The 22,360-nt window shown below is 38.6% G+C and overlaps 1 protein-coding gene across 1 annotated transcript in view; it reads left to right on the top strand.

The window, feature by feature from the left end:
* The window catches only part of LOC149947604 (uncharacterized), a 67,647-nt gene extending 46,786 nt beyond the window's left edge, over positions 1–20,861 (top strand). The window contains exons 2-3 of the mRNA XM_090172918.1: positions 16,059–16,179; positions 20,352–20,861. Of these exons, the coding sequence (XP_090029044.1) occupies positions 16,059–16,179; positions 20,352–20,573 (343 nt within the window). The 3' untranslated portion in view covers positions 20,574–20,861. The remainder of the gene's footprint in view (positions 1–16,058; positions 16,180–20,351) is intronic.
* The last annotated feature ends 1,499 nt before the right edge of the window (positions 20,862–22,360 follow it).

Raw genomic sequence — 22,360 nt, 5'->3', positions numbered from 1 at the left:
ATCATCAGAATATTATTTTCACTCTTTTTCTCACGCACGGCTAAATCTTGACGAGCTCATTTCTTCCAGACGACCCTCCTATACACTTCAATCTTAATTAACTTCGCTTAAAAATTACGGGTAACATAAAAAAAATAGATTTTTCTTAAATCCAAGATGTGACTTATTAATAAATTCCCACAATTTAAAATTAAAGGATCCCCATTCTGAAAGTCGAGATAACTTTTTCCAAGGTCGAAATACCCCTGTTTATAGCAGTTATTTTTCAGAGTAAGATTTTAAAATAATTTAGAATTACTCATTTTGAAGGTCATTTTCAAGGTTGAAATCATCATTTACCAAAGATCGTTCATTTTGGTATCCTTGTTAAATAAATGGTTAGCAGCAGTTGATTTTAAAATGTTGCTCTTACGTCACAAGACCCAGCAGCTTTATTAGTATACTAGCTTTAATACCCGGCCTCGCCCGGGGTCTTAGTTTTAATGAATTAGATCTGATTTGTACGTAAGAAAGGTAAACGCTGTAACAAAAACGCAACACGCGTAGCAAAAACTTAACACACGTAACACGAGTAGCAAAAAGTCCCGAACTACTTAAAAATCCCAACTAAACCTCCCCTTCTATGAAGTCCCTTTCTTTCACACTAACTCCCTTTCTACGAATTTCACACTAGCACGTTAAAAAAGTTTAAAGGTCGGGACGGGCGCAAGGAACTCAAGAGAGGAGATAAGGGAAGCAAAGGGGTGGAAGTCGACAAAAAAATTGAAAGCCGAGACCATGCGGAAAAATAGATATGGGAAGCAAAGAGGCGAAAGTCCAAAGTCGAGTAAAATAAAAATAAAATTGAATTAGATTAATAACCATGTCAGGTATTTGGAATTAGGCGTGTTTAGTTGGAAATCAGGCCCTGAACATTAAGTTAAAATTTCAAAGTTCTAGAGTTAACCGTTGTCGAGTTTTTAGGAACATGACGTACAAAAAAAATAAATAAAAGGACAAACTTTAAGACTAAAGCCCCATTTTCATGCTCGCTGGTAGCGGGTAAAAATCGACCAAATCCGCTTTCGCTACACCCTTTTTCACTTTCCGCGTCGATCTGTTTCAAACAGATATTTTAGCTATATTTTCACGCTTGCGAGTGGCGGATGCGAATTTTGACGATTTTTATCCGCTACCAGCGAGCATGAAAATGGGCCTTTATAGTTATAGATTCTTCGCACGAGCGATTTGCATGGGCGCTAGAAAAACCTATACTCCTCTGGGGACTATAGCGCGCGCTCGTAGACTTGTAAAAGTAAGAGACTGTGACGTAAGAGCAGCATTTAAACAAGAAAACCACGTAACTTTATAAAAAGAACTATTAAGAAAACATTTGTAAACGTTTGTCCTATCTTTGGGTCCGCAAGATGTCCTATTTCATTCGATCTGTCTCAAGGGCAAATAGAAGAACGAAACGTGACCACCAAAGCTGTTTCCTTGTAGGTTTATTCCAATATGTAATTGATGAAATATCCGCGTCTTTACGTTTTCCGTCCGAATACAATTCCCTCAATAAGAAAAATAATAAGAAAACTGGATTTCTTCTATAAAAAATAGATTTCCTTCCACGTCAATTATCCAAGGTCAGGCGGTCCCGCTGGCGACCTCTAGCGAGTAATGGCGGCTGGGGCTAATGTTCCATAATATAAAACTATTGACGAATCAATGCAGTTCCCCAATATAAAAATAACCCTCATTCGGCGGGGTCGAGCGACCGAGCGCCGTAATATACGACGCCCCGTTTTTCTTTTCCAGAAGGGTGCTAACCCGGTATGTCTGACCTCTTTATATTAACGGCGAAAAGCCCTTTAGGATAGATCAGACAGGGGGTGCTGCGGGGGAGGAGGTATCGAATGCCGACACCAAATACGCTTCCGACCCATAATGCAGAATCGAAGGAATTGTGTTTTAGACGATGACCGAACATTTTTCAAAAATGGCGGCTGGGAAAAAACGCGCTCGAGGTAAATACTTCCGTTCAACAATACAGCGTGGCGTCCATTACCGGAAGACATTCACTACGGAGCCCGACCGGAAGTACGTAGATAAGGTACGAGGCAATACGCGTAATAGATCTTGTTCGTGTCGCCGAAGGGAGTTTAAACGCCATTCCGCCTCGAGTGTAGGTGTAGGAGTTCTAAAGCTCGAGCTACAGTTTTACGAATATTTTTTTGGGTTCATTTTTTGATTAATTGAACAGGTGTACGGCAACGTACGACGCGAGTCCGCCCCACGATGAAATAACGCGCCACCAAGATTTGGAAAAGCCATTAAAGGCGAAACTTAATGGGCTGCGCCGGGAATCTGAGCGACGTGGTCAAGTTGTTTTTGCGTATGTTTTACGACCGCATTATTCTTACACGCGTATCAGGCGTATACGTTAACGTTGCCTCTATTTCCGCGTCAAGGAATTGTCGGCGTATTATAAATTTAGGCCAACAGTGCGAATCTGCTGGGATGAATATTTTTACAAGGTATTACTGTCGCGGTAGAAAAAGCCTACTAATCATATTTCTCGTTTCGCATTCTTATCATTCGCGACACCGTGTGCAACGGAACGCGTTTGTTACTAGATGGTATAAAGACTCGAAGAAACCTTTGTGGAAGCTAGGAGCAACAAACACAAGGAGAGCGCAGCTAGCCTTTAAACACGCTAATGCAGTGTTGTGTACAAATTTCATTGGACGAGCCTTTACGCTGAACGTTTTACGGAAAGAGGGAAGACAATTTCCGAACTCTCCCCTTCCGACGGCAGCAGTAGCTAAAGCGTCTAACCAATGAAAATTGTACACAAGAAAATGCACTACTTTTGACGGGTTGCGTTCTCCTTGTGTGGGGTGTTGTGTTTGTTGCTCCTAGGTGGAAGCCTTCCCGCTCGAGTCCAGGACGTGTGACGCCGAAGGCGAGGGTCCGAAAACCACCGACACGTGACCTGTTAAATCGAAAAATCTTATCGTTACCATGGGAACGCGTGGTGCTAGACACGCGACTAAGCTAAGACTCAATAATAAATAGGCCTTCAATTGTTCCTTCTGAACTCGGGCCACAAATATGAATATCCAACTTTGCTTCGGATAGTTTTTTAAAAGTCGAGTGAGGCGACTTAGCTTTGAATTTGCTTCGTAAATTAGTATTTTTACTTAAATATTAAATATTTTGCTAATTATTACAAATAAGGTCTTTGAAGGTTGTTATTAAATTAATATATATTTAAAATATTAAATATTTTGCTAATTATTACGAATAAGATCTTTGAAGGTTGCTATTAAACTAATATTTATTTAAAATATTAAATATTGGCGAATTATTAAGAATACGATCTTTGAAGGTTGTTATTAAACTAATATTTATTTAAAAAATTAAATATTTTGCGAATTATTACGAATAAGATCTTTGAAGGTTGTTATTAAACTAATATTTACTTAAAATATTAAATATTTTGCGAATTTGTATTTAAAAGGCACAATAAGTTAACATTAAAGGACAAATGATGGCGCCACCAATCTTTGTCCTCTGTCGTAAAGTAAGGAATATTTTTAGTGATTTGTTACGAGTCCCGTTGGATTTAAGTGATCTGAGATTTCAAGGATATTTTGTTCTGACATCCAGCAATCTGCTTATTGGGATACAGATGGCTTGGGAAACAGGATTAGCAAGCTGGAAAACCCAAATATTACCACTCCTCGTATGAATACGACTTCTTCAAGCGGCAAATTCTTTCGGGCTCTATTTAAGTCAGGGTTGGCAAAATTTTGCCAAGGGTGGAAAAAACTAGATTTTTCCGCGGTTTTTTCCACCTGTTGTTTTCCTGTTAAAAACCGTGTGGAAAATCGTACTTCCATGGTTTTCCACCTCTAGTGGCAAAATTCAATAAAAAATGAATAATAAAAGCTGTATATTCTTCTATTCTATTCACTCTTTTTGTCATCTCTCCTATTTGTAATGATCAAATTAGTCACTTATTAGATATATCAGTGATTAATTTAGCATGAAAAGAGTTTTTTCCACATTTTTCCGGTTTTTTCCATTTTTTCCGGTTTTTACCAGTTTTTCCCACATGTCCCGGCAAAAACCTGTTTAACCCGATTTAAGTGCATTCATTGTCTACTAGAAACAGATTTATGTGAGCTTTTTCGAAAACATCTGCAATAGAACAGGGTTCGATTCCCGTCCTTTTCACTAAAGATTAAGTTTATTTTTCGCTTATATTAAATTTGTTCTTTCGCTTATATTAAATTTGTTCATTCACTTATATTAAATTTGTTCTTTCGCTTATATTAAATTTATTTTTCACTTATATTGAATTTGTTCTTTCGCTTATAAATGTCTTAGTATCATGCGAGGGGACTGTGGCTAGGTTGTATCAATCGAAAGAGCCCGGTTCAATTCTCGGCCGATCCATGGCGATCTTCACTAGAAAATTTTAACTCAATCGGTTCGCATTACTGAATTTCTCTACCGAGTAATAAGCTTCGGCATAAGTGTATAATATTGTTACATAAGTGTGACACTTCCTATTCTTCACATGCAAAAGTTTTACTGAGAGCCAGTCATGAAATTAAAACGCCCATGGCTGTCATCAGTAGCGGCGCCAGCAACAGGCCGGGGTAGGCCTGGGCCTACTTGAAATTTTGGTAGGGGCCTCCAAAAGTCGTCTTAAGGGGCCTCCAAAATTTAATATATGGGCCTCCAAATTATTTTATATCAGAAAATTATGTAATTTGTTGGCGAAATAATATATTTATTTATTAATTTTCCAATATTCAACGCGAGTGATTCGCTTAACGACACTGCTGTTTTTATTGCTTTCAAAGGTACTAGTAACTTTTCTTAGATAGTAGTTTATTTTATAGTTTTAATTTTTGGCGAGCTCTACTATATCCAAATTGTATCTTTAATTTAATCTTTACAAATAAATGGTTCTTAAACTTACTTTACTTAGTGTACCTATGTACATTCATTTTCGTAAAGTTCTAAAATCTGATGTAAGGGATGTACATGGGAAGTACCGAAGGAATGAATGTAAATTGATAGACTTGAATTCAGTCGTAGAAATAAGTAAATAAGCACTCATTTGTTAAGTGTTATTAGTTCTAATTTTTTCGTCGCGTACCCATTTTACCCAAAAATTGCACCACTGGCTTAAAAAAATTAAATAATCCACTTCGACGGATTTGAAAAAATTGTGGTGGGGCGGCTACATAATTTTCTAGGGGGGGGGGGGCTCCAAATGGTTGGCCTACCTCCCCAACAATCCTAACGCCGCTACTGGCGGTCATTTGCTTATTACGAAGGCTCTAGTGGTGTTTTGCCTCGTGATCTGTGACGTGAGATTATGTCATGGCGGACGTTTCAAGGCGTGGCTTAGCTACGACGTATGCATACTAGCATAAGCGTATAATATTTTACATAAGTGTGACACTTCCTATTCTTCACATACAAAAGTTTTACTGAGAGCTATTCACGAGACAGACTGCATTACGGGCTTCGTCGCCGTTTTGCGTCCGCTTGCTAACGCGTCACACGTAGCCTTTGACAGCACCTCGCTAGGGGGAGATTTTCTTCTTGTGATGACGTCACTACGTTACTAGCTCTCAGTAAAATATTCCCCAAAGTGAAAAACGCGTGGAACAATATTATAGACTTATGGCTTCGGTGGTTCAATGGTTGAACACGTATACCGTAAACAATTGGCGGTAGCCCTGCCATTTGTATGTTGAGACCTTTTCCGTAACCCTCACCACTCAGTTCGTCCAAAAACAGCACTCAAATCACGTAATTGGAGCGGTAATAAAAGTGGCCTTTTGTACGTCTTTGCAACTGCGAACACGGACAGACACTGCGAAGGCCATACCTCTCCGTGAACCAGTTCACTCGAAGATGTAAATATGCTGTATCTGAAGTCACTTTGCTATTGCTATAAAGAACCGAATCCTAGAAAATAAAGTATTTTAAACCACCGTAAATCGCTACCTGAGAGCAAAAGTCAAGTAAGTCGAGATACGTGACTATTGAAAGAAATTCAAAATAAGAATCCTTGAGTGTTTTTAAATTAAGGTGCCTCAGTACAAAATTTTCAATCTATATTTCACTCTATTTTTATCAATTTTCATTTTAAGATTATCATTTTTATTTTTCTAGATTTCGAACTTAAAACTGGTTTTACACAAATAGGGGTTTTCAGACTTGCTTGACTCTTGCTCTAAGGTAGCGAAATGTTATTTTGTTCGTACGAGTTTCCTCATGACCCTACAGAAATTGTTTTTGCCAAATTTAACACAAATTCTTCCTCAAACGGTTCCAATTCAGTAGAGATCACGAATGAATTCCAACCAATCTAACAAGACGCGTGGCCATAATAAAGAAGATGTAAATCGGAAATGAGAATTAAATCTGTGGCGGGACAAAAACCAAACGATATTACGTCATATATCAATTACAGCGCGACAAAAGAATGAAAATTGTAATCTAGCGAACTATAATGCGAGAAAAGCAATATATATTTCTAGACGAAACCTTCCGGCGGATATCTAGAGGACGTGTTAAGGCTCCCAACTGCTGGCGCCGCCACTGCGCCAAAGGAGACAAAAACTAAAAGTGGCCATATAGCATCGCCTTATGTCTAAAAAAACCTTCGGCTAAAATGTTTCACCGACTACAGCGTCCGAGTTGTTCTTTATTTTTTTTTTTTTTCAAGTTTTCTCGATTCGGAATAGATATGGCTCTTTTTCTTGGTCGGCGGCCACAAAACTAGGAGAAAAACAGAAATTTCGCGAGAGAATCTCGTTGGGTTTCTGGAGCGGATTTGGTCTCCCGCTGTTCGCCGGATGCGAGTCGTCATACAAGATTCGCTTTACAAGCCCATTTCACTCTCTTTTCTGGGTATGATAGAAAAAAAGGGTCCGGAAAAGGGGATGAATCGAACATAAATTCCTGGCCGAAGTACGGGGGCATTTGTCCTCTCGTATCAGGCGGAGGTTTACGGCGGGCAACCGCGGCTGCCAGAAATCGAATGATTCGCTTCGTTCGCACTGCGGTGGCGGTCGCTTTTATTGGAAACGAAGTGAAGATGTTATGCTCAATACTTTTACCGATCAACAAAAAAAGAGCACTTTTTAGGCGTGAATCAATATCCAGGGGATGTTCTACCGCCTTTACTGCCATCAAAAAAATATTCGCGTCTTTATGGGTCACTCGCGACGATTTCACCTTGAATATGTACAGGGTGTTCATCTATAATGACGCGTAGATAATAAGATACTTTTTTTTCCCAAATAACGCTTTGGACTTAGAAATACGAATTACTTCGGAGGGATGAACCAAAATTTCATCGTCCTAGCGTGATAAGTTTCGGACTTCTTAGCTCGTTGTTAATCTCAAATATATGGGCTTCATATTACTTAATTTGTTAATGGCAAGGTTAGTTACGCTTAAAGTATGATGAAAAGCAACTTCCGATTTGAAACTATTGTCTCTAAAAGTACGCGATCTAATATTTCTTTAGCTATACAAGACGTCGTTCAAGGTTATCGGAATTTCAAAGTACGTTGTCCATCTATAAAAGCTTCAAAATAATTTAACTGTCGTACCATTAGGGTATTTTGATTTTATATCCCAGATTATTTGGTGAGCATCATGTACATCGAGAATTGCAGCGCAACTTAGTTTTCAATTTCTTCAATAAGAAATAACTTTCTTTTCTGTAATAGATTGTACCACCAAAATTTAGAATTTCACTTGTTCCGTGAATTATTTTCAAATTATTCTAGCTATCCTGAATGTAAATGTCGAAAGTTAATATTAGAATATTGTCTGTTTGCTTTAAAATAATTAGTTCGCGAAGATACCTACTAGAAAAAGTTTTTGTTTTAAATCTGACGTCATTTTGACCAAAAACAAAAAGATCACATTTGCAGGGTATATCCAAAATTTCGGAACAATCTGCTAAATAGTACGACAATAGTTCTTTTTATAAACTAACTTGGCCTTCTTATTTAAATGTTGCTCTTACGTCACAGTCTCTTACTTTCACAAGCCTACTAGCACGCGCTACAGTCGCTAGGAATATAGGTTTTTTTGGCGCGCGTGCAAATCGCTCGTGCGCAAAATATACTAATAAAGCTGTGTCTTGTGACGTAAGAGCAACATTTTAACAAGTTGGGCAAGACCACTTTTTATTTTATAAAATCAACTATTATTATTTTGGGAATGTTTTGATTACTAATAAACACACGAAATGTTTTGATTACTAATAAACACACGAAATGTTTTGATTACTAATAAACACACGAAATGTTTTGATTACTAATAAACACACAAATTGTTTATTACGCTCTTAGTTGACCTTTCAACTGACGAAAGTTTAAGCAAACGTGACTAAGCATTTCCGGTTTGGTTGATCACACCCAAAAAAATGAGACCTAATGTAATGGATTTAAATCCTACGCCATCTTGGAAAATGGCGGAACCCACATGCAATAGGTAATGTTTGGCGGCTTTGGCCGATTTGTTTTAAATTCTACGGCATTCCAGAATGTGAAATATCACGGATTTTCACTCGATCCAATAACTGTATCGTAGAATCAATAGCTCTTTCTATAAAATAATGACTTGGCCCTTTTTACCAACTGTAATACCTAAATTAGACAACCAAAATAAAAAATAAAATAAATAAATAAATAAATAATATATACGCATACATGTATCAAAAGTGTTATTTTTTGGAGCGCGCGCTTCCTAATATTTCCGCGTAGAGGGTCTCGTGCGTTTTCGCGCGAGCTCAACAAAAACAAAAATATGCGAGCGCTCTCTAACTTTAACTGCACGATGAATCTAACGTAATCACGTGGCCTCTCGTATTTTATATAAAGAGCTATTGGATTAGGATAATAAACTCTACTAAATTACGCATTAATACGTAAATAACCTCACGTTTGGTGATAGAAATACACACACGCATTCAGTGAAAGCTTTCAAATTTAGAAAGGTTGAATAATCAGAAGAATTCCGTATAATCCACGAATCCACGCGCATCAATCATTCAAAAGTTTCCGTCCGTTTCGAATACGGATTAATTTTCAACGAAGAAAGTAAAGGCGAATTCACGGAATCTTTCATTATTAATTTCCAACGAACTTCGCTGAATCTTTCATTAGCAATTTTCAACAAACTTCGCTGAATTTTGATAAAAAAGGGGAAAAAATTTCAAAAGATTGCTTCGAAAGACTCGTATGGTCGCTTTGCACGCGTGTGTGTTTGGCAGAAAGGGCGTCGGAAAAGAGACAAATCTTTTTATATCCTCGAAGAGAAAGAAAAGGCTTAACTCGCTTGTCTAGAAATGTTGGAATATGAGAGTTTTTTGCGCGTTCGCGTGCCCCGCCTAAGATTTCAATTTAGGGAGTCACCCTTTCAGCCTTTCCGAAATCCATTGGAGCCGCCATTTCTTACGTAAGACTAGCCCGGGAGTCATAAATAATTCCGCGCGGCTTTTCCATTCCGAAACACTTCTCTCCGCATCAGCCAAACCACAAACAATTTTTACCACATGGCCAGCGAAAACGTAGAACTGGGCGAAAGAGAGAGATAAAGATATATAACTATATATATATGTATATACAGGGTAGAAGCCTCAGCCGTGGTCCAGCCTCGGTACTTCTCCTAGTACACTAGAGTGCTGCGGGTGGAACACTTCTACAGGCGCTGGTAGGCCAAAAATAGACCAATGGGAGAATTGGAAGCCTGAGCCGTGGTCCAGCCTCGGTACGTTTCCTAGTCTAAAAATAGACCAATGGGATAATTAGAAGCGCATCTTCCAAATGCTTTTTCGGGTGATTGGATAAAGATGCGCTTCTAATTATCCCATTGGTCTATTTTGGTAATACCAGCTCCTGTAGAAGTGTTCGACCCGCAGCACTCTGGTGTACTAGGAGAAGTACCAAGGCTGGACCACGGCTGAGGCTTACACCCTGTATACCTATCTAGCGCGCTCTGTAAAATGCTTTATATTGGGTAAACAAAATAAACCCCAATGTTAAGTTTCGCAACAAAATATGACCACTACCGCAATTATTTAACTTTTACTGAGTCCTTCAATATTGGTTTTGAAAAAGAGAACACTCAAAACTCGTAAGAACTCGCGCATTTTTAACATTACGACGGGGTGTCGGACATTCCAAGAAAACTGACAAATCCTAAATCCACTAAAAATCTCAAAAATCGGACTCGAAATCTTGAAATCCAGCCAGAAATTCCGAAATCCGACGAGAAATCGAGAAATGGCAAAATCGCGAAATCCGACGATAAAATCGCGAAATCTGATGAGAAAAAGCGAAATCCGACGATAAATCGGTAATTCCAACGATAAATTGAAAAATCCGACGAGAAATCGAGAAATCCCAAAATCTTCGATAAATCTCAAATCCAACCAGAAATTTTGAAATTCAGCGTGAAATCTCGGATTTTAAAATCCCGTACACATTTTTGGTGAATGTCCAACCCATCGAATTACGATCTTCTTCAAAGTTACGCGCTGTTTGACTATAGTTAATTAATAACTTGATAGCTTATATAGATTATCAGAATCAAGATCCCAAGTACTCGACGGACAGGCTAAGAAACCCTTCCAGTTTCCCCTAAATTTTGACTGGGGATAGTGTAACCTCTATACCTAATACCGTGACGAAATATCATATTTAGATTTTCGGCGAGGTGTTGATTAACATTCATAATCTAAACAAACGCAAACTTCCACGGAACCCAACGTGTAAATTCGTTCGAAGAATTTGTTCTCGCTGAAGCGCTGAGAATCTATGGGGATGTAAAAGACAGAAGAGATTTGCCGAACTTCTTTATAAAGCTTCTCGCGTTTACTCGAGACTGAATTCGGAGAGGATCGTAGCCACTATATGCGTATGTATAAATATATGCTAATTTTTTCGCGAAAAAGGAAGGTCCGGCCGAAATTTAAATCAGTCCAATTGAAAATGAAAAATGACACTCGGGCTCTCTTCGCTTCCTTTTTAGCGCGTTCCTTTCGCCCCCCCCCCCCCCCTTCGGTACACAACAACCAGTCTCAGATTTAAAAACTCCTTTATCATTTTTATTCCCTCCCCAAAGTTTCATCTTCCACTCTAAAAACTTGGAATGGAGTGAAAAAATATTAGCATACGCTGTTTTTCGTGATGTTCCGATTTAAATTATTACGCCCAGATTTTACGCGTATAAAAATTGATCCTGCGCGAGTTGTTATCCCGTCTTATGAAGATTATTTCTAAATATTTCGTTATTGTATTTTGTTTTTCCGACTGTCACCGTAAACTTTACTTACCGTACGAAACAAAATTTGAAATAAATTAGGTTTTTAAACATCATAATCTCGGGACAATTTTAACCCGGCTTCGTACATTTCCGAGATAAATATTGTATACATATTGATGGTAAATTGCCATTGTAAAAACTCTTTCTCAAAACGGGCAATAGCTCTTTCGTGTCTATAATTTGAAAAACATTCACCGAAAGCAATATCTACATATCGCCAATCCAAGATAAAAAGGGTGCTCTGATCTCGTAAATTTGTCGAGATGGCCTGTTCTCGTAAATTTGTCAAGATTACTTATGCATTCAAAAGAGAATGAGTGGGACAGGGCAAACGACATTGTCCAGGATAAGGAGGCATCATATACATCATCGTATTCATAAATTGGAGGCCGCGATAGAGCCAATATGCAAATCAGTCTAGACGCCTATTACCCCAAAAGGGAGTCTCCACTTCCGCCCGCGTGCTTTGAGAAGCTTCTTGGATAAACATTGAACGCCTTCGAAAGATAAATTTTAAATTGAGATCATGCAGCGGATAATGCGAAGGATAATTGACCTGACAGTATTTGAGTCAGTTCGCTCCAACGCGACTTTCGGAACAAGCCAGTTTATACGCCACTCGTTGCTAAAGGTTCGCCGAACCTCGTAAATTCAGGATTTCATCTCTGATAGCGTTTATTTATAATATCGTCTAATTAAAATTCCACGTGGCTTAAGAAATTTAATTAAATTCGTTTAGTAATTTGAGTTCTAAATGGAAAGCTCAAACTCTAACAAGGAGAGTACCCGAGGTGTTTCCCGATTTTGTTGAAAGTCGGGCGTAATGTAGACCTATGTGAGATATGAAATTTCCCAAAAGGAGACGTTGCACTACCCATTCGATTTGCCATGGCAACCGAAAATGTTTTTGATCACTTAAAACCAAAATAAGATTTTTTCCTTATTTTACCCAAAAATTGTTACAATTTTACCACAAAATTGTTACAATTTACCCAAAAATTATGAAAATTACTTAGATGTGGTACAAATTACCCATTTCGTGATTTTAAATTTTTTGAAAAGTTTTCGTAGCTAGGACCCTGTGAAACCGAGAAAATGCTTTTTTAAATGGAGATTTTTTGGTTTTAAGTGATCAAAAACATTTTCGGTTGCCATGGCAAATCGAAAGGGTAGTGCAACGTCTCCTTTTGGGAAATTTTATATCTCATATATTTCTACATTACGCCCGACTTTGAACAAAATCGACAATAAACACCTCGGGTACTCTCCTTGTAAGTGGTTTGAGTAAAAATACCACGTCAATATAATTAAAAACATTAATACGAGTGAAGTTATCGTTCGGTTTTTAGAAAGACCATTATCTTACAAAACATAGAAATAATATTATCATTAATCTATAGAATTTATAGTAAAATGTAATTTATATATATATATCTCGCAATTTAGTATTCTACATTTGAATGCATTTCCATTTTACGAGCTACCAGTAAAAACTATTAATAGGATCGTGAGTAGGCATCCTCCAAAATTTTAAATTTTAAATCGATCTATTACTGGATCCTTATCACGAAAATAATAGGTATTTCAAACGCCGTTTTCTTCGTACCCGCTCAATCAGATAGCTCGAATCATAAAGCAAACTGAAATGGAAATGGGAGAGTCAATACACGAAAGTATATTAAATTATTCGATAGAATTTGAATTAGGCTCCCTATTGTCAAAAATATCGACTAAAATAGGACCGAATTTTCGAACAATAGAAAAGCACTTATTTTCGTAAATACGTCGAAAAAGAAAATAAGTCTCTCCACCGAACAAGAATCGTGTACAATATTACACTTATACAATTGTATACGGCACTCACCGCGAAAGACCATTACGTCTGGATAGTAAAATATCGAGCGCTTTGAAATTGAAGCGTTGAAACATTAAATCACGTCATCGAGCTTTAAAGAAATTTCCAACGAAAGCCGATAAATGTATCCTTTCTTTCGTGGCAGGAAGATTTACTCCGTGAAAGTTGTTGGAGGAAAAGGAGAGGCTCCCTATTCAAACGAGACTGATGAAAGCATTCCCCAAATTGAGAGCCGAAAAGAGGCGTTTCATCAAGCCGACGAACTCGGTCACCGCAATTCCCTCGTTCAAAATATAATATAAAATAGGACAATTGGAAAAACGAACGAAAGTGGCTCGAAATGCGGTTTCTTTATCGTTGGCTAAGATTGAAAATCATATCCGCGGAATACTCTCCGATTGCGAATTCCCCAATTTACTTATATCTCTTCATTCCCTATTCCCAGATAGACTCGAAGCTATTTACTCGGGGGATTTTCGCCATTCGGTATTACCTGGAAAGAGACCGCGGGTCAGCGAACACAATGCGCCGTCCGTACCCAAGGGGAAAGTCTGCCCCCCTTTTGAGTTCGCCCACGAGAAGAAAAAACTGAGCGATTGTTCAGAAATGATCAAGATTGATTCGGCCAGCTTTCGATTGAACCGAGCTGCCGGAGGACGCCACGAGTACCGGAACTACATCGAAAATTCTTTTATATTCTCTCTCCCTCTTCCTTCTTACATATACTCGCGCAACGATTCTTCGAGCGTGAAAGAAAATGGCCAGAATCTTATTATCAAGACGCCTCTCTTTTTAGCCGATATGTTCACCGCTCTTTAACAGTATTCGGAATTGGCATTTTATTTGTATTTCCGTGACGTTCTTTCCGTATATTGTTTTCCCCGGAAGGTTTCTAACTTCGATACTTTGACGCTGCGAATATTGTTTCTATTAGTTAAATAAGGCGCGATTTAAAGAGAAAATAATCTTTCAAATCTTGATTATTTACAAAATAAAAGGCTCTTAAAGGCCTAGGATTTCTTCTGCCTGTTTTCCCTTAAGTTTACTTCCCGCCTCGCAAATATCCTGGTGGTAGGCCAACTTGTTCCGCGGTTGGCCTACCACCAGGATATTTGCGTGGCGGGAAGAATACTTAAAGGAAAACAGGCAGAAGAAATCCTAGGCTTTTAAATAAATCATCTTCCAAGGAAATCGCTAAGAAGTAATATTTCGGAGAGCCAGGACCCGCACGTCACAGTTTATATAGTGCTTGGTAAAATAATTGAAATTTTTAACCTTTACGGCAGCAACAAGCGTTCCCTTTAACCCGGTAGCTTTTTTGACATATTAATAAGGCTTGGCAAAAACACGACGTTCGGTTTACAGGTTAAACGTTTCAACAAGCACTATACAGGGTGTTTCAAAAGGTTATGCAAAAATTTGAAGGAGTTGTAGAGGGTGAGTTGAGAAATATGCCTGTTTTTCCCCATTTTCCTGCAATGAGTTAAAATAGCGCTGGAGAGTTTCAAAGTGTGTCCTACTAGCCCCTGAAAGTAGGCTGCAACCATACCTGTTTTATTCAATTCGTCAACTTTAGGTTTATTTTTTATCTCTCCGTTTTTAATGTGCTCGGGATTCTTGACACTACAGTTATATTAAAAAAAATTAGTTGTCTTTTACATTTTTCCGTTAAACCACTTACATAAGGCAAGGACAATACATTTTCCGGTTTTACTTTCTAACATATTCTTAACAACATTATCATTGAAAATTCCATTAATCAGATGTACCGGATATCCACTATTTTTAAATTGTTCAGATATCACCAATTGGATCATCCGACACGGATTCAATTTTATTTTTAAAGGATTTTACCACGCCAATTTTTGTTTTGTCATTGTGGGACGATTGGAAGTTCAAAAACGTCTTGGAATGTGTATTTTTTTGATATAGGGCAGTTGTTAGGACATTATCTCTATGTTTTACCATTATATCTAAAAATGGTAGACATTGATTTATTTCGTCTTCAAACGTGAATTGTATACCTTTAACTATATTATTTACAATTTTTAATAATTGCCCTTCATCTAGGGATTTATTTGTTATCAAAAAAACATCATCCATATACCTTCGCCAAAATTTTACAGAGTTCTTAATTTTAGTTTTTTTTAAAGTCCCTGCTGCTTGGTATTGAGCTTTTTGCAGCCTACTTCCCGGGGCTAGTAGGCCACACCTTGAAGCTCTCTGGCGCTCTTTAAATTCATCGTAGGAAAATGGGAAAAAATCAGGCATACTTCTAAACTCACCCCCTATACATCTCCTTAAACTTTTTGCACAACCTTTTCAAAACAATAACTTGCGGGTCCTGGCTCTCGGAAATATTACTTCTTGGCAATTTCCTGGGAGGATGATTTATTTAAGCGCCTATTCGACCCAATATTTTAATTATCAAATAAGCTCTAGTCTAATTACTTTCTAATAAATTATACCAAAACTATCATACTATAAAGCTAGGTGAAAGAGCGAATTAACCTAGTGACCTTAACCCGAAAAATCTTTGAAAAAATAAGGTTTTGCCAATTTACTTTAAGCCGACCTTCTTATAAGAAACTAAGTTACTTACTTTTTGCGGGCGGAAAACTTTCGAAGAAATAGGAAATGCTGGGGGGTGTATTTCGATAATGGTCTTCTCTCGCGTCCCTTAAGTTCGATTTGGCCCATCTACTCCCGAATTCGGGGAATACTATTTGCCCGCGCATACATTTCGCTAGATCTCTATATTTTGTTTTTCACCGAATCTTAACTTTAAGCCCATTAAGGCACTTTTTTTTTCTTCTAAGAAGGCGTTTCTTTTATCTTTCTTTCTCAGGTTGTCTTCGGGAGAGCCTTGCAAATCAAGCTCGGCGCCCGCGGTCCTGGGTCTCAGCCACGCGGGAGAAGTCAGGCTCGTCTATCCCGATGAATCGACTGACGCCCTCATTTACATATCGGTAATAAAACTCTCCTTCTATTTGGTTCCTCCGCGAGACCATTCTCCCTTCGCCACTAGACATCGGAAGGACCACTCGAGCTCTTCCACCGTCATTACACTCATCCGAAGCTGGTGCTCCGCTCTGTCTCCTCGCCACCACCGAAGATCCAAGTATTCGCGAAACTTAATTACTACAAGTGATAAAAAAATACAGAGAGCGGAAGACTGAAAAGACAATAACGCTTTGTTAGGGCATTAGATGTCTTCCCAATACATTCTCCAGAGACGATAGGTTTCTCCGTGGCGTCTCAGTATCGAGGGATTATTCGCGCGCTGATGGCCTTCGCTATTTAGTCCCGGCGAAAAGGACTCGGAGACGCTCTCTATTGTTTCCGACTCAAATTACACCGCGCCATTTGGGGGCTAATTTATATACGTTTTAAATGAAATTTGGAAGAGAATAGCTGACCTTTCCGTTAAGCCTTTTAAGTGGTTTACAGACTCAGCGAAGAGTTGGGCTCTTTGTAAAGGAGCCCTGATAAAATATCGTTGAAATTAATTTTAACGTAAACTTTAAATTATTGTAGAGATAAAATATTCGATGGTGTTACGTTATTAAATTCGATTACATTAGACCTTTTCACCGGTTAATTAAATTACATAGAGCGAACACTCTCTAATAAATCTAAATCCCAAATAATACAGTATAAATCTTGCGCGGCTCCTTTGAATTAGGGTCACCATCTTTCTTGTACGCGGATTTTTGGTATACAGGGTGTCCACTAAAATATGGACCAGGGCGAATATCTCCAAAACAGTTTTAGGAATGATTTTGAAATTTTTAGGTCGCATAAAGTGTGTAGGGGGAAACCTTCTTTGAAAATTTCGATGACCTTGAACCATTTTTTCAACTTCATCCAAAAACTATCTCGAGAACCGTAAGTGTTAGAAAGTTGATTCCAATTAAAAAAGTGTTCCCCGTCACGGTTTAGGTCTAAATAGCGAGAAATATTAGGTTTAGAGCAAATATTACAATAAACGTTGTTTCTAATTGGCATTTTTGCTCTAAACCTAATGGTTCTCGAGATAATTTTAGTATGACCTTGAAGACATGGTTCAAGGTCATACAATTTTTTGAACATTAAAATCTCCCACCATGATGAGATTGTCTAGCAAATTTCTACAATTTAACACGACTTGTTTTGGAGTTATTCTTGCAATTTTCCCTTTTACAACCTCTGTGATTTTTTCACGACTTCCTATTGGTCAACTCCAATTGGGTCTACGCTATTTAGACCTAAACCGTGACGGGGAACACTTTTCTAATTGGATTCAACTTTCTAACACTTACGGTTCTCGAGATAGTTTTGGATGACCTTAAAAAAATGGTTCCAGGTCATCGAAATTTTCAAAGAAGGTTTACCCCTACACACTTTATGTGACCTAAAAATTTCAAAATCGTACCTAAAACTATTTTGGAGATATTCGCCCTGGTACATATTTTAGTCAACACCCTGTATAGCTAAGGTAACCTTAAGTTGTGAACAGCCTATATTTCAATTTATAGTAATATTATAATTGGATTATTTACATCAGTGTTTCCCAAACCGCGGAACCCTAGGGTTCCAGGGGTTCCGCTGAACTATTTGTTAAAAAAATATACAGTGCTAATAACTTATAGGGCTTAAATTCGTAGCACGTAAACCGTAAGCTATTTATTTAGGCTTTATTTTAATGCTATTTATTAGTTGTAGTTAGACGGCGAGCACATACTATCTTGGGTAGAAATTATCTTCCGCTTTCGTTGGAGCTTATGCATTTTTAGTTTGGTCTCAAATTTTATTTTATTCAATTTTCGCGAGCCCTGCTGCACAATTTTATTTAAAAAAATAAATCCGGGGGTATTTTGGCTATAAAAAACCAAAAACTGATTTGCGCCCCTCCTCCATTAGGGATTCCGCGGATTTTTTCAAGTACAAAAGGGTTCCGACATTCAAAAAGTTTAGGAACCACTGACTTACGCAAACGGTAATAAATAGTTATTCCATTGTAATCGGTGGTTTATTTAAAATTTTATACAAAAAATTCCTTGCCGCGTTTTCTAATGGAGACGATCTTTTGCGGAAGGACGGGGGGGGGGCGAGATTGCAATGGCTTTAGGGGGTGAAATTGTAATTTTGACCGAGCTAAATAATATAAGCCCGCAGCTGTTCGAGTCGAGTTTTCAATTCAAACCAGACTATCACCCTAAAATAGCAAGATATTCAACTTTTGAAATAAAGAACCTATAGGTACGAGGGGCTAACCACTTCCTCAAATTCTGTACACCGATTACAGCTAGTAGAGCCTTTGGTAGAGCTAATTCTGTAATCCAGCGGTTCCCAAAAGGTGTTCCGCGGTATCCTGGGGTTCTTTGAAAGGGTCACAGGGGCTCCGAGAATTCGCAGCGCGGCCATCTTTGTTTGTGTCAAGAGTCTTTTAAGATAAGTAAAAACATAAGTTGGGGCTCCGCGGAAGGGTCAAGGGGTTCCGAGAATTTACAGCGCGGCCCTTTGTTTGTGTCAAGAGTCTTTTAAGATAAGTAAAAACATGAGTTGGGGTTCCGCGAAAGGGTCAAGGGGCTCCGAGAATTCGCAGCGCGGCCATCTTTGTTTGTGTCAAGAGCCTTTTAAGATAAGTAAAAACATGAGTTGGGGTTCCGCGGAATGGTCAAGGGGTTCCCAGAATTTACAGCGCGGCCCTTTGTTTGTGTCAAGAGTATTTTAAGATAAGTAAAAACATGAGTTGGGGCTCCGCGGAATGGTCAAGGGGTTCCGAGAATTTACAGCGCGGCCCTTTGTTTGTGTCAAGAGTCTTTTAAGATAAGTAAAAAAAATTAGTTGGGGTTCCACCAGAATTAAGTGGATAATTTAGGGTTCCATAGCAAAGAAAATTGGGAACAGCTGCTGTAATCGATTACGTAATAACTTTAGTACAGTTAAAGCTACAGGGTTGTACACCAATTACGTGTATGATGACAATGACATTGAAGTACTGGTACCGTTGGTGGAATCTCAAATTAAAGACAAGGTACAAACGTACCTTTCGCCTTTTGATTTAAAAAGAGTGTCTTTTATTGGGAGGCTTTCGTTTATTACCGGGACAATTCCATTAATTCCGCTGATACGGACAAATTAGTCCCGGTTGAAGGTCGAAATAGGGAAATTAGGGCGATTATTTGGAAACCAATAAAGACGGAAAGGCAAGAAAAGAATTAACACTAATGAATTCCAAAATTGAAAACCACCCGAGAAACTCTCGGAGAGAGAGAACTAATTGAGTTAAGGTGGGGGATTTGTAAGGCCAAGTTTAATTGCGCGTTAAATTCCATCCGAAATTAGAAATAGCGGAGAGTTCTTTCTTCCCCCCGCCGATTAAGAAAATCTCCTCCGACCAATAATAAGGATTCATCCGCGGAGAGTAAAGTGGCCGAGCAAAAAGTCCTTCATTTTTGGCCCTTACCAAAAAACAAATCGCATTTGTGCCGGATTTGAATTTTAAAACGTTAATACCCCCGTGATTTAAGTAACGACGCGATTGCAAAATTGATAGGACTCGGATTAGGTCGTTTCTGTTTCGGCTTCGCCTTCTTGACAGTCGGATAATGAAAATTGGCATCTTTGCTCGGAAAGGGACTCCCATTAACGTTATTCGGGGAATTAGTTTTACTTTTAAATTTTTTTCCGAATTTAAAATAAAATCTATTTTTTTTTGGTGTATTGAATCTCGCGAAGGTTTTTACGTGTTACGAGAAAAAGCCATTTCCATCAACGTGCCGGAACTTTGTGGTGAAAATTGTATTAAGTTTCAAGTCTTTTATCCTCGTCACACGGTAAAATATTTATGAAGGGTCCTAACGGGGGTGCTTTGCCGTGCCCAAAATGGGGACTGATCCTCAATTTTTTTTTCAACGAGTCTGTCTATTTTGGCTAGTGCCTAGGTAAAAACCCTCGCGAAACGTTCCTGGATAAAAACAATAAAGATCATATTAACACTAAAGTCTTCCTCGCGTCCCTCGATGGAATGTTAATAAATTCTTACGCCAGTATCGCCGTAAGCGGACACGTCCTTATCCGTTCATTGTTCTACTTGGAAGTATTCCTATAACGCTCGAAAGTGTATTTTAATTGATGGATTTGGTGTCGTTAACAGGTAGTCATGGTTTTCTACATCGCCATCATTCTAATGTTGGTCCTGAGCAACGTTCGCCGTTGCAAAGAGACCGAGTTGGACCCGGAAGGTGGTCCTTCGTCCACGCCGAAGCGTCATCTAGTGGCTCAGATGGACAAAACCCAACAAGGTGTGAAACAGAAGGTTTTAAAGGCGTACCCGCAATGCGCCGCTTGCACGCCCAAGGACGTCGTGACGGTGTGATGACGTCGTGACGCTGTGATGACGTCGTGACGCTGTGATGCCGCCGAGACACGATCGGACGAATTCCCCCAAAACAAAATAAATATATCGTTGTAAATATTCTTAGAAGATAATGTCGAAGACTATAAGAGAGGCTTCCCCCAGAATTAACGGAACATATTTCCCGAAAATGTACGATATCCCCGTGACGTATGGTGTGACATTACCTATTACCTTCTTTCGTAGATAAAAAAAGAGACGAAATGGACAGTGAAACGTACCCCGTGAATAGAAAACAAGCCTCTTCGCCTTTCAATACCTATTTTCAATAAAATTTAACCTCGTTGAGTTTGTTTCTTTCATATAGAAGATATCGTCATTCTTACTATCAAAACCGCGAGTAAAGGATACACACGCCGCGCTGCTTTTAAAGAGCTCGCGTCGATAGCTTAAATATTGCGATTACGAAAGCTCGAGAATACATTTGCGGGGCTAATAGATCTAGGGTACGTTAAGTAACGCTCATTAAAAACATCGATGAATAATCGATGCCAACATTTTGATACTGTACGACTTTTCACGTTTCTGATTTGACGTCACGATGGCAGTAGCGGCGCTAAGGGTGGGCTGAAGTGGGCTTTAGCCCCCCTGCATTTCTGAGAGGGGCCACATATTTATATTAAAAGGGCCACATATTTGAATTTATGAATTTTTTTATCTCTAGAAATTTGTATTATTGCTAAGAAACGTATTTCTGGAAAACAAATCTTTCCAAATCAATTTGTTTACTCAAGAAGATAGTAGACCATTAACAGACAGATTCGGGAGGAAGGGAGCGGAAATTGAGAGAAAGTTGAATGGCCAATAGAAAGAAAAGGGAATTTAGGGAAATACCCCGGGCATACACGTGTCCCCTCCAGGTCGGATACAAGGTCAGTAGGGGTCCAGTAAACGCTACGAGAGCCGCAACAATAAAATGACCTTGCACTTCTCGCTTGCTGGAAAATATTGGGTTTTTTCGATTTCACCACTTTTGCGAAATATGGCCAATCCAAGGTTCCCGCTAAGGGCCACAAAATTCATAGGGGCCACAAAATAATAAGCCCACCTGTGAAAAAACCTTAGCGCCGCTACTGCACGATGGGCATCCGATGCTCGTCAAAAAAACCATCTCGGAGAAAAGTTTTTTTGATGTCTTGACGTTTAACGCGTCGGTGTTTACATTTTAGCTAGCGGAGGAATTCAAATTATACAACTGTAATTTTAATTAACAATTAAACTGGTTTAGTCCAAGGCCTATCATTTAATTGGGATGCCCCAGCTACTGCAATGGCCATTTTAAAAAAAAAGACTGATCGTTGCAGCAGTAAAGAATATTGCCGTCAAAAATTTCGTCATTTACCAACTCATTAATGATTGAAAATAATATTTTTCGCTTCCTCTGATTTTCGGGACCCGTAAAATTTATCGCCGTCATCTTTAAAAACAGCGCTAACTAGAAATAACACCGTGACGTCCAGCTCTCATTGAGCAAACATCAAGTAAAAACCGATTTTCCCCAGATTTGCGTTACTGATATACTAATATATATCTCGGGTTAATCTAACGACGTCGGTGACATTATAGCGACGAGGCCTATTTATGGAAAAGTAAATTATCCATAAGCTTTGTCACGAAGTTCAGATAAACAAATGTAATTGTTCGTTCAAAAGCGTATCGCGAGCCCTGCCCATTAGACTGATTTTTTCAACCCGAAGTAAAAGGTTCTGGGACAATAAAAATCAAATAGACGCAAAAATCGCGTACAA

Source organism: Leiobunum rupestre, chromosome 4 (genome assembly GCF_980474605.1).
Source record: "Leiobunum rupestre chromosome 4, qqLeiRupe1.1.hap1, whole genome shotgun sequence".
Classification (NCBI taxonomy): Eukaryota; Metazoa; Arthropoda; class Arachnida; order Opiliones; family Sclerosomatidae; genus Leiobunum; species Leiobunum rupestre.
Note: the sequence above shows the minus strand (reverse complement) of the source record. Positions and strands in the feature narration are given on the sequence as shown.